We start from the raw sequence: 10,540 nt of genomic DNA on the forward strand, positions 1-10,540 counted from the left end.
GCCTGAGCTGCCGATGGTTCCAGAGCTCTGAGAGCAGCGCAGGGGCTTCTGGGGACGCTCTGGGCCTGGCCACCGCCCAGCAGAGCGCTGGCTGGTGAAGCTTCTGTGGGGTCCCTGGGCTGCTGGCCTCGACCTGGGAGGAGCTGCCGGGGCCATTGCTGTTTTTATTCTCTTTCTAAACCAGCTTGTCAGGCTGCCCACGTGCCAAGAAAACTGGAGCCAAGGTGACACCCGCCAAGGACGACAAGGAAGACCCTGAGCTGATGAAGTGAGTCGGCCCCGCTGGCCCCTGGGGCCCTGCGGGATCGGGGTCCCCTGTGTTTCATGACCTACAGGCTTCTTTGAGTTCCCGGTTCATTGACTCAGCTGGTGGATGACAACCCCTGGCTCCCCAGGAGCCCTCCTGTCCCGCTGGGGGACACCCGTGAGGGCCCGTGCGTGCACGTGCGTGAAGTGAAGTGTGTGCCCAGCACTGCCCTGTCTGAGCCGCCCAGGTCGGGGTGTCTGGCAGGTCGGGAGAGGCAAGACGCCCACTGCCTTTGCACCTGGGGACGCCTGGGCACAGGGCGCTCAGGGGCACTGCTGTCTGGCGGGAAGGTCGGGCAGGGGTCAGGGAGCAGAGTGTGTTCAGGGAGATGACGGGTGTCTGCATTGCGTGTCGGCTGTCGCACGCCCTGCGGGGAGCTGGGGCGGAACGAGAGAGCCTGGGAGGTTCGCCTGGGCCTGGGACCCTGAGCCTGCTGTGGGAGGAAGGGACATCTGGCCCTTAATGAGTGAAGTCCCCAGAGCTGCTGGTGGCCTCTCTGGGCGTGTGCGTGAGGCTGACTGCACCGCATTCACTGAGGGCAGCGGCGTTGCCAGCTCACCCTCCCGGGGAACTCACTTGCAGGGCACACGGGTGGCCCACTATCCAGTTTGCCCTGGCTCTTTGGAGCTGTCGTGTGTCCTTCTGGCCGGTGAGGCGCGGATGGGCGTGGCTCTGGCCTCCGTGTGTGCGGCTCGGGCGCCTGGTCGTGGCAGGCCCGTTAGGTCGACGGTGGGGGGCAGGTCTGCTCAGACTGTCTCCTGCTGGCCATGAGCAGCCAGACACCCCTGCAGAGGGGTGCCCTGGCCCGAAGCCTGGTTGTCCCTCAGGGCCCACCCAGCCTGAACGTCTGCTCAGCCACAGAGCAGGGGCCTTGCTGGCCGGCACCAGGGCCTTCCTGGGGTGGCCCATCGGCTTAGTAATGTGGCTTGTTTGCTGAAACTTTACGATGACACTAAGGAACGCTAAGGCGAGAATGCAAAATACGCCGTTGTTGGCGTTGTGGAGGCCGCCTACCCGATGCGGGGCGGGCGAGAGCCCAGGGCTCGGCCTGTGACTGCGCATGCGATGCTGCGGAGGGCTTGGCAAGGGTCCTGCTGGTGGGGCTGCCGTGATGCATTGTGCTGCCTTTGCAAATGATTAAAATCAAGACCAGCATTTTTCAAGGTAACTGAGAAAAATGCTTTTCCTCCTCCTAATGTGCTGTCAACTTTGCTTTTAGAAAAACGAGAGTTTGCAGCCAAGTGGAGAATGTGACTTTTAGGAACAGTTTAGCATTTGTAGGGCGGATGAGTTCCTGGTGGCCCCACGGCGGGGGGCGGAGGACCCACTTAGTGCCTCCGTTTATGGAGTGTCCTAGCACAAGTGCCCACCAGCAGAAACGGGGATGGGTGCGCCAGGCCCCGCCGTGGGTGGCACGCCGTCAGCACGGCTGGGATGCTGGGCGGGCTGGTGAGGGAGACGTCTTGTGCCTGCTCTGTCTGATATTAAGGCAGGTTAGCACTTGGTGGCAAATCTCTTCGGCCACAACTGATAAGTGGCTGCCAAGTCCGTGGAGGTCCCGGCCAGGGTCAGGAGCTGGATGCCCTCCGTCCGTGGAGAGGCCTGGCTATCCTTGGCCACACTGGGAGACGCCCCTCTGACCTTGGGGTCCTGGTGGCACATCACGCTTGTGCCCCAGCACAGAAGCCACCCCACTTGGCAACCCGCACACGTGTCAGAGCGAGGTCATCTGACAGTTCCGAGGATCTGGACACGGGGCGTGGATAGAGAGAAAAGCTGTGTTTTTATGACGCGTGTGAAATTCTCACTTCAAATGCGACCCGGGTGGCGGGCAGGGCTGGGGTTTGGGAAGGAAGTGGGGGAGGCGATTCAGGCGGCGGCGCTGAGATGCGCCCGCGAAGCTGCTCACACTCGGCCTCCTGACCGTGTGTCCGGGGCCCCGTACGCGCGTGGGAACCCGGGGGCCCCGCAGCTGGGACACGTCCGAGTTTGGGTGCGGGTGTAAAGTGGAACCTCCCCAGGCCCCCCACCGTGTCCGCACTCGACTCCAGGCCGAGATGACCTCGGAGTGGCTCGGGAGACGTCTCACACACCTGAGGCCCACGAGGGGGGTTGAGTAAGAAGGGAGTGAGAGCCGACGGAGGGGACCTGTCCGCAGCGGCCACCCCAGGGATGAGCCCGGATGTGCTGGTGACAAGCCCGGGACGTCCAGCCCGTGTCTTCTCTGTACCCCAGGAACAGCTCAGTAAACCGGGGTCCTGTGCCCCTGTCTGCAGCTTGGGGGAAATGGGTGGCAAACGCCAAGTTAAGAGTCCCCTCTGCAGGGGGAGAGGACTCAGAACTCGCAGGTAGGGATCTTGCCATCCGTCCCGTGCTGGTCCCAGGTGAGCCTGGCCTCAGAGCGGGGGCCCTTGGTCCAGGTCCCGCCCGAGGGACGAGGAGAGACGCTGACCGCCCTGCACCACCCCGTTTTCCGTCACCACCTGGACTTCAAAGGCAGCACGAGGGGTGGGCACTTGGAACCTCTCTCAAGCTATCCTTGGGCATTTGCTATTCCCATGAGGGACCCCTTCCCTGTCCTCAAACAAGCCGAGCAAAGGGGAAGGTCTCCCCAGGCCGGCCTGGGACAGGGGTCACGGAGGATCTGGGCTGCGTCTCCCCACAGGAGCTCTGTGGCCTCGTGGCTGTCCTTCTGGAACACACGCTTCCGACGTGGCAAAGCTGGGACGCTCATGGGCGTCGTGCCGTGACCAGCCTCTCTGGATGCTGTTGGGGGGCAGGACCCCTGCTGTCCCCAAACTTCCTGGCTCAGGGTGCACTTCCGACCTGTGACTCCCAGGTCCCCTGGCCCCGTGCCTGCTGCAAACTCAGCTGACACCTTCGTTCCACTGAAGTGACACTGGCAGCAAGGTCTAGGTGTGGACCTTGCTGGGGTCCGGAGAGAGAAGCTGGCCGCTGACCCTCGAGCCGCAAGGGCAGAGAGGGGACGTGGTCCCTGTCGCCTCTGTCTGCCTGAGGCTCAGGACTCACGCCAACGGCGGCATTTGAGCGGGGCCCCCGGCGGGTCTCAGCCTGACTTGGGGGGCTCTGGCTTTCCCTCCCACCCCAGCACCCCTGTGCTCACCTCTGCCCTCTTCGTGCCAGGTGCCCAGTCCCAGGCTGCGTGGGGCTCGGCCACATCAGCGGCAAGTACGCCTCTCACCGAAGCGCGTCCGGCTGCCCGCTGGCCGCGCGGAGGCAGAAGGAGGGCTCCGTCAACGGCCCCTCATTCTCCTGGAAGTCGCTGAAGAATGAGGGGCCCACCTGCCCCACCCCGGGCTGCGACGGGTCCGGCCACGCCAACGGGAGCTTCCTCACCCACCGGAGGTGACTGGCCCTGGGGCGGCTGGACGAGGGCTCGGGACGCTTGCCACTTCTCTAGGGAAAATCAAGTCCCCAGTTGGTGGCCGGCTGGGGAGACTATAGGAAGTCTGTGGTGCCAGAGGGTGCCGTGTGCGACACGTGTCACCCTGAGTATCCACGTCGTAAGCCTCCCTGCCACAGCCCATGCAGCGAGCAGAGCCCTGTGCCTGGCACACCTGTCCTTGTCAAAGCTTTGTCTGTCACAGCTCATGCCCTGCCCCTCCCGCTGGGGCCTCTTCTTTGAAATTTGGGGCCAGGGCTCAGCCTGTTTTGCAAGGGGCCTGACGACGAGACCCCTCCTGCCTGGGCAGTGGCCGGGGCAGCACTGACAGGCCCTCACCTGCCCCAGGGCTGGGGGCCGGCCTCGCTGCCTCTCTTCCTGTCTGTGCCCGGCAGCCAAGGTCACGGCCAAGGTGCCGGGGGGGTCACTACCTGGGCCTGTCAGAAACTGTCTTTTTCTTTCTATTTTTCTGCCCTTGTCTCTTCACCTGTAAGATTAATTGAGTCATTCACGCCACAAGCCAGTTCTGAGTCCAGCAAGCACCAGGCGCTGGAGACGGAGCAGAGAACACACATGCCAGCCCCCGCCCCTGGACCTGGCCGGGGCAGTGTGGGTGGGGCCAGGCCGCAGGCCCCACGGGGAATAGAGCAGGGGTGAGGCTGACCCCTCTGAGAAGGGGTGCGGAGCTTGCCCAGAGCTCTGGGGACAAGCCTTCAGGGCAGCGGCCTGTGCTGGGACCGGCTGGGCTGGCGGATGAATGGTGAGGGGGAGGGACTGCCCCTGGACCAGGGACAAAAAGGGACGAGCTAGCGAGTTCCATCCAGGACCCTACCCGGTTGCCGGACGCTGACGATTTGGCTCTCATTGTGACGTGTGGCCAGACTGGCCTCCGGGGTGTGACTTCGGACTGGTTTCTAATGTGCGACCTTTGCTTCCAGCTTGTCCGGCTGTCCCAGAGCCACCTTTGCTGGAAAGAAGGGAAAACTCTCAGGGGATGAGGTTCTCAGCACGAAGTTCAAGACGAGTGACGGTAAGGACGCCCCCTTCGCGGGCTCTGTGGGGAGCCCTTCAACCTGGCGAGTGAGTGTTGCTGGTGGGAGAGGACAGGGAGGCCCCCGTCCTGGAGGCCTGACCTGTCGTGGGCCTGCGTCTGCAGTGGCCGTGGCTGCTCTGGGAGCCCCGCAGACGATGCCGGAGGCCGAGCCCTCGGGGCCGCGGGGCTGAGAACTCGCTCGGCCCCAGTGCAGAGGGAGCTGTGCACGTTCAGCATCCCCCACAAAGGCCTCCATGCCTCTCTCTCACAATTCATTCTGGCTGAAGACATGTCCACTCTCCCACCCGTGGCCTAGACATGCGGGGCCAGTCTCGGAGCCGCTCTGGGAGGACCAGGTCCCTCCAGGAGGCCAGCCTGGGCTTGAGGCTGAGCCGCCACCGGGCTTTCTCCCTGGGGCAGTGCTGGACAACGATGAGGAGATCAAGCAGCTGAACCAGGAGATCCGAGACCTGAGCGAGTCCAACTCGGAGATGGAGGCCGCCATGGCACAGCTGCAGTCCCAGGTGTGCGGTGCCCCCGTGCCCCACCCTGCCCTACCCTGCCCCACCCAGCTCGCTGTCCTTGGTCCTCGGCCTCTTGTTCTGGGAGGCGGGAGGGGCCCAGCCCCATGTGCCGCTGGCGCTCACACTGGGCTGAGGGGTGCGGCCTCAGGGACATCTGTGACTGCCGCCGTCCGGTCGCCGGTCCTGCCACCGTGTGTCCTCTGGTGCTGGCGGCTGGAGGGCAGGGTCGGGGTCCCCCAGTTATGAGTGCCATTGGTAGGAGTGGGACCACACGTGGGTTCTCCAGCCCGGCTGGAGCGTGGCCACCGCAGCCCTGTCACGCGGCTAAGTGACCTGGCACACCTCTGGACCCATGTGCCCCTCCGTGCCCTCGCCGGTGGCCGGAGACAGCAGTAGAGATCAGCCCCCAGGGCTGCGGGGAGATGGGTGCGTGTCCACAGGGAGAGCAGGTGGCACGCTGAGAGGCGCCTCTGACTTCCCCAGGGAACACCGCTTGCAAAGAGGCGGTGCAGGTCTGATTCCAAAAAGACCACGGCCCACCCTCAGCGACGGGTAGGGGAGGCGGGCCGCACACCATCATGCTCCTACGGCTGGAGGGACAAAGGGACGAGGAAGCGACCAGGCCTTGCGGGGTTTGAGGGCAGAAGGGACCGTGGGGAAGGTGGCGGGTCTCCTCACACGGTCCCTCCCTCCGCCTGCGAACCGGCCGCTCCGCCTGTGCCTGGCGCTCAGCCTGGCGGAAACAGTGTCGGCCGTGGGGGTCAGAGGTCTTCGCTGTGTGGGCCGTGTCTTCTTGGCCGTCTCAGGGTGCAGAGACACTGCCCGTGTGGCCGCCACCCTCCGTCCCTCCCCGCCCTCCCTTCTCAAAGCCGTCCAGTGTCAGCGCCTCTGCCTACTGCGTTGGTCTCACCCAGCTCTTCAAAGACGGCCGCTCACCGGACCACTCGCCAGCACCCTCTGGAAGGGCCGCTCTCCCCTTGAGGGAGTTTGGACTCGTGCCCTGCGGGGAGGGTGGGGGGGTCAGGCAGAAGGGACCGTGGGGAAGGCGCTGGGTCTCCTTCTTACTAAAACTTCCCCGAGCCGAGGGCCTGTCACCCAGTGACAGGAGGTCGCAGCCTCCCCCGAGCTGCGGGTTGGTGGACAGCCGCCTGGAAGGCAGCTCCCTGGTCCACACTGGGGGACAGCTCTGTGTGCTGGACACTGAACTTGCCTCTGCCCCAGGCTCCTTTGAGCCGCAGCAGCTGGGGGCCGCAGGGTGGGAACCTCTGTGTAGGGTTATGCTGCCTGAGACCCCCCTGGTGACCTGACCACCCAGAGCAGGCACGACAGCCCCTGGCCGTCAGCCCCGTTGTCACTGTCCTGTGGGGTCCGTGGAGGAACCCTGAGAGCCCCCTTGGGAGAAGCTCTGGGACTGCCACCCTGGTGTCCTGCTGGGTCTGGAGCAGAAGCGTCTGTGCCGGAAACTGACAGGCCATCGGCTGCTGCACTGAGCAGGGCTGCAGCGGGACGGGCAGCTGCAGAGGGGCCGCAGTGAGCTCAGGGCACTGGACTCTGAGCCCTCCCCCACCCCCACCCCGTGGGAAGGTCAGCACAGAAAGGGACGTCGCCATGTCTGCTCCCCCGCCCAGGGTCTGGGGCACTGCCAGCCCCACTTGTGGCAGGAACCCCAGGGGGCAGGGGCCCACCTCTGCACTGGCTCTCAGACGTGCCCGCCACCCAGCCAGGAGGCCAGGCGGCCGGGTGCAGGCTTCCGTGTCACCCCACAGGTCTCGTCCATGGAGAGGAGTCTGAGGAGCATCGAGGACGAGAACAGGCTGATCGAGGAGCAGAACGAAGCCCTGTTCCTGGAGCTGTCTGGCCTGAGCCAGGCCCTCATCCGGAGCCTCGCCAACATCCGCCTGCCACACATGGTGCGTGGCCCTCCACCAGGGCTGCCCCCCGAAGGGCCAAGGGCGGGCGGACTCGGCCCGAGGTGCAGCCACCGTGGGTGTGCGCTGGACTCAGGGCAGTGGGAGGCGGGCGGCACACGTGCCCTCCCCTCCCCTCCCCTCCGGGCGGCCGTGCGGGACGGGGCTGGCTGAACTGTTCTGCCCGCCAGGAGCCGATATGTGAGCAGAACTTTGATGCCTACGTGAGCACCCTCACCGACATGTACTCCAACCAGGCATGCTACCAGGACCCTGAGAACAAGGACCTCCTGGAGAGCATCAAGCAGGCTGTGAGGGGCATCCAGGTCTAGGCCTTACCTTGCCGATCCGGGGCGCCCGGCACCCCGACTTGGCGCCATTGTTTACCTCCCTCGCCCTGCCCTCCCGGTGGAGAGTCCCAACTCACAGCGCCTCTGTGTGCGGCCCCAGTGGCCTCGGGGGCTTGTCCGAAGGGAAGCCCCCGACCTCCCCGGGCGCGTGCGCCTGAAGGCGGCAGATGGATTTATTTTTGTTTCCTGACAATGATCTGAAGAGCAGCTCGAAGTCCCAGCGGAAGCTCATGGACAAGGTTCTCAGGGAAGTTTTGGAGTTCGTGACCACAGTATTCCTGTCTGTCTGTCGAGGCCGAGGCCGGGCGGGCTGTGCGTGGTGTCGTGCCCGGGCACGTGTCTGCCCAGTGAGGCCGGCGTGGCACGGGTATTTCTGTTTTCATTTAACTTGGTTTTGTATGGGACAGAGCCCTGTTCCAGAGGGTACGTGGGGGGCAGGCCTGCAGCCCGTCCGCTCACGGGCCCTCGCCTGGGACGACTCTGGCCGTGGCTGCCTGCGGCTCGGGGGCCGGGCCCCTCCTGAGCTGTGGCCTTCGATCCGGATCTGGCCAGGTCCAGGGCCTTCCCCTCTGCGCGTCCACCCAGGCCCGTGACCCGTCACTGCCGACTTACCCGGGTCGCGGCTGAGCCTGCCCGAAATGGGGACAGCGTCACTGAGGTCAGGGGACAAATTCCTAATTACAGACCGCCAAGGTTTCACTTACTTTTAGCTCTATTCGAGATGCAGAAAAGGTAAATTTTAACTTAACGTGTTAAAAACACAACGTTCCTACATGTAAATAGAGTCGAAGTCGATTGTGACCGCAATTCCAAGTTAGTATTTAAAAGTAGAGAAATCGCTCTTCCTGGAAGAAATTAAAAAGTAGTTAGTTTAATTATTCTGTAAATTATTTAATTTTGTCAAGATGTAAGTATTTATATTCACAATCTCTTATGTTAATGTTTGCTATTTATTTAACATTTTTATTTATTGAGTTTATACTATTTCAACTAGACCCCAAACCAGGATACCATGAAATACCTGCTATCAAAGCGAAATTAACTATTTGACTCTGAGATAGGCCACACGAAAAATCTCACTGTATCTTCCAGTTATAATTTTGATGCAACCAAGTTATTTTTAATATATTTTGTTATTTATTCTTTTAATGATGGAATTTTTAAAGAAGTATTTTGTACCTGAGGAATTTTGATAATTTGGGGAAATTCTTCCCTCGGCCCAACGGAAAAAGAGGCTTTTGGTTTCCTGTCACCCTTTTGGTTCCTTTTGCTTCAGGTTCGGTCGGCGGCAGACGGGCCTCTGTGTTTATGATTTGTTGACGTGTAGCGCAGGCGTGTGTGCTCCGTGTGCTCCCCGTGTCGCGTCTGTGTGCCGGATCTCGATGGCCGAGTCACGCTGCTGACGGAGTGCTGGCCTCGGGCAGCACCGGCGCCCCGTCCCTCCGACAGCTGATACTGTGACCCTCCTCCTCAGGAAATGCGTGGAGCCCACAGCACAGCCCTGCTCGGCGTGTTCGCAGGCTGATTCCCTAATAAAGGTCCACTTTGACTGTGTGTGGGAGCCCTGAGTGCGTCTTATCACCCATGTGTGTTGTGAGGACGCCACCTCTGTCCCTGAGAGCCCCAACGAGTCACCTTCCCGGGGGTGGGGACACTTCCATCTCAGGCCTCTTCCTGATGCCACACGGGGACCCCCATCTCCCCGTCAAGGTGGGGTTCCAGGTGGCTAAGTCTCTGCGTCCTGCCCCTTCCCCACGGCCAGGTGTGTGCGGATCGGTCTCAGGGGCAGAGAGAAGCCTTCCTGCCCAAGTTCTTGAGCGGGGCGTGGGAGGGGTGCTGCCCTGGGGTGGCTTCGTGGGCACAGGGGGACGTCTGCGGTGTAGGAGGGTTTGGACGTTCTGGCGGGCGGCAGGGCTGGGCGATGGAGAGCAGCGTAGCCGAGAGGGGAGAGCGTGCCCTCCGACGACCGTGAGCTCCCGTGCCCAGCCGGTCCTGGAGCCCGTCTCCCCCTGTGCGCCCCGGTTATGTGAGGCAACAGGCCCCTCCTTCCGTTTGCGAGCTGCGTGCGGGTTTGCGGCTTCGCAGCAGCTGCTTGGCGTTAGCACCTCCCGCGTCAGGTGGAGCTCTAGCTCTCCCGGCCGAGACTTGGGTCAGAGGCTTCTGGTCACATTCAACCGGAACTGTCACCATGCTTTGGCCTCCCTGGGCATCTGGCCTCCTGGGGAGGGAGCTTCAGCTTGGCTTGGGGTCCTGGCTCTGTAACAGGCAGGCTGCTCACGTGGGGCTCTGCTGCCCGGTGGGGGTTGGAGGGGGGCCTTGAATCTTTTCAGAAGGAGCCCATTAATCCCGTGCGCCCACATCTGTGGTCTGCTTGCCTCACCTGGGGGTAGGCTGGCTCTGTGGATGGTTCCCGAGGCCGTCTCTACAGCCTGGGTGCGCCCCACCAGCGACACCTGTTCCTGTCAGGGTGATGAGGCGCACAGAGGGCAGTCGTGCGGTGGGGCAGAGGTCACCCAGGCTGAAGCCCTGGTGTGGGTGGGAGTGCCTGGGAAGTGGCCACAGAGCAGGCCCTGGTTATGACAAAGCCCCAGACCACAGGTGGCTGTCACATCTGTCGGGAGCCACAGGACTGGTGAGCGTGGAGTGCTGACTCCCCGCCCAACACTCCCTGATGGGCAGTCCGCAGTGGGCTCCTGTCCTTCCCTTCAGGGTGCTGAGCCCCAAGAAGAAAAGAAACCGGTGGCCTCTGGTTTGTAAGTAATGTCGATTTAAGATGTAAGGAGGTGGCTGCAAAGAGAAGGTAAAGGTATTTGTCTCCCTTCACTTTGAGCTAATTCCAGACCGGGCCTCTTTTCCAGAATGACAGGAGACGGCGGACGGCAGGCCAGCGTGTCCGCCTTGTGGCCCAAGGCACCTGGGTGCCCCACTCGGCAGTGTGGGACGAGCCAGGGCAGAGAGTGTCGTAACCAACTGGAGCCCCTGCCTGGATGTAGAGGTCTTTAGTTCCCAGGCCTAG

At 62.8% G+C, this 10,540-nt stretch overlaps 1 protein-coding gene across 1 annotated transcript in view; it reads left to right on the top strand.

Annotated features, from left to right (window-relative positions):
• MYT1 (myelin transcription factor 1) overlaps nucleotides 1-7,506 on the top strand; it is a 32,368-nt gene extending 24,862 nt beyond the window's left edge. The window contains exons 16-21 of the mRNA XM_011374153.1: nucleotides 185-268; nucleotides 3,452-3,673; nucleotides 4,649-4,740; nucleotides 5,164-5,267; nucleotides 7,034-7,177; nucleotides 7,366-7,506. Of these exons, the coding sequence (XP_011372455.1) occupies nucleotides 185-268; nucleotides 3,452-3,673; nucleotides 4,649-4,740; nucleotides 5,164-5,267; nucleotides 7,034-7,177; nucleotides 7,366-7,506 (787 nt within the window). The remainder of the gene's footprint in view (nucleotides 1-184; nucleotides 269-3,451; nucleotides 3,674-4,648; nucleotides 4,741-5,163; nucleotides 5,268-7,033; nucleotides 7,178-7,365) is intronic.
• Nucleotides 7,507-10,540: the final 3,034 nt, after the last annotated feature.

This window comes from Pteropus vampyrus, unplaced genomic scaffold (assembly GCF_000151845.1).
Source record: "Pteropus vampyrus isolate Shadow unplaced genomic scaffold, Pvam_2.0 Scaffold239, whole genome shotgun sequence".
Lineage (NCBI taxonomy): Eukaryota > Metazoa > Chordata > Mammalia > Chiroptera > Pteropodidae > Pteropus > Pteropus vampyrus.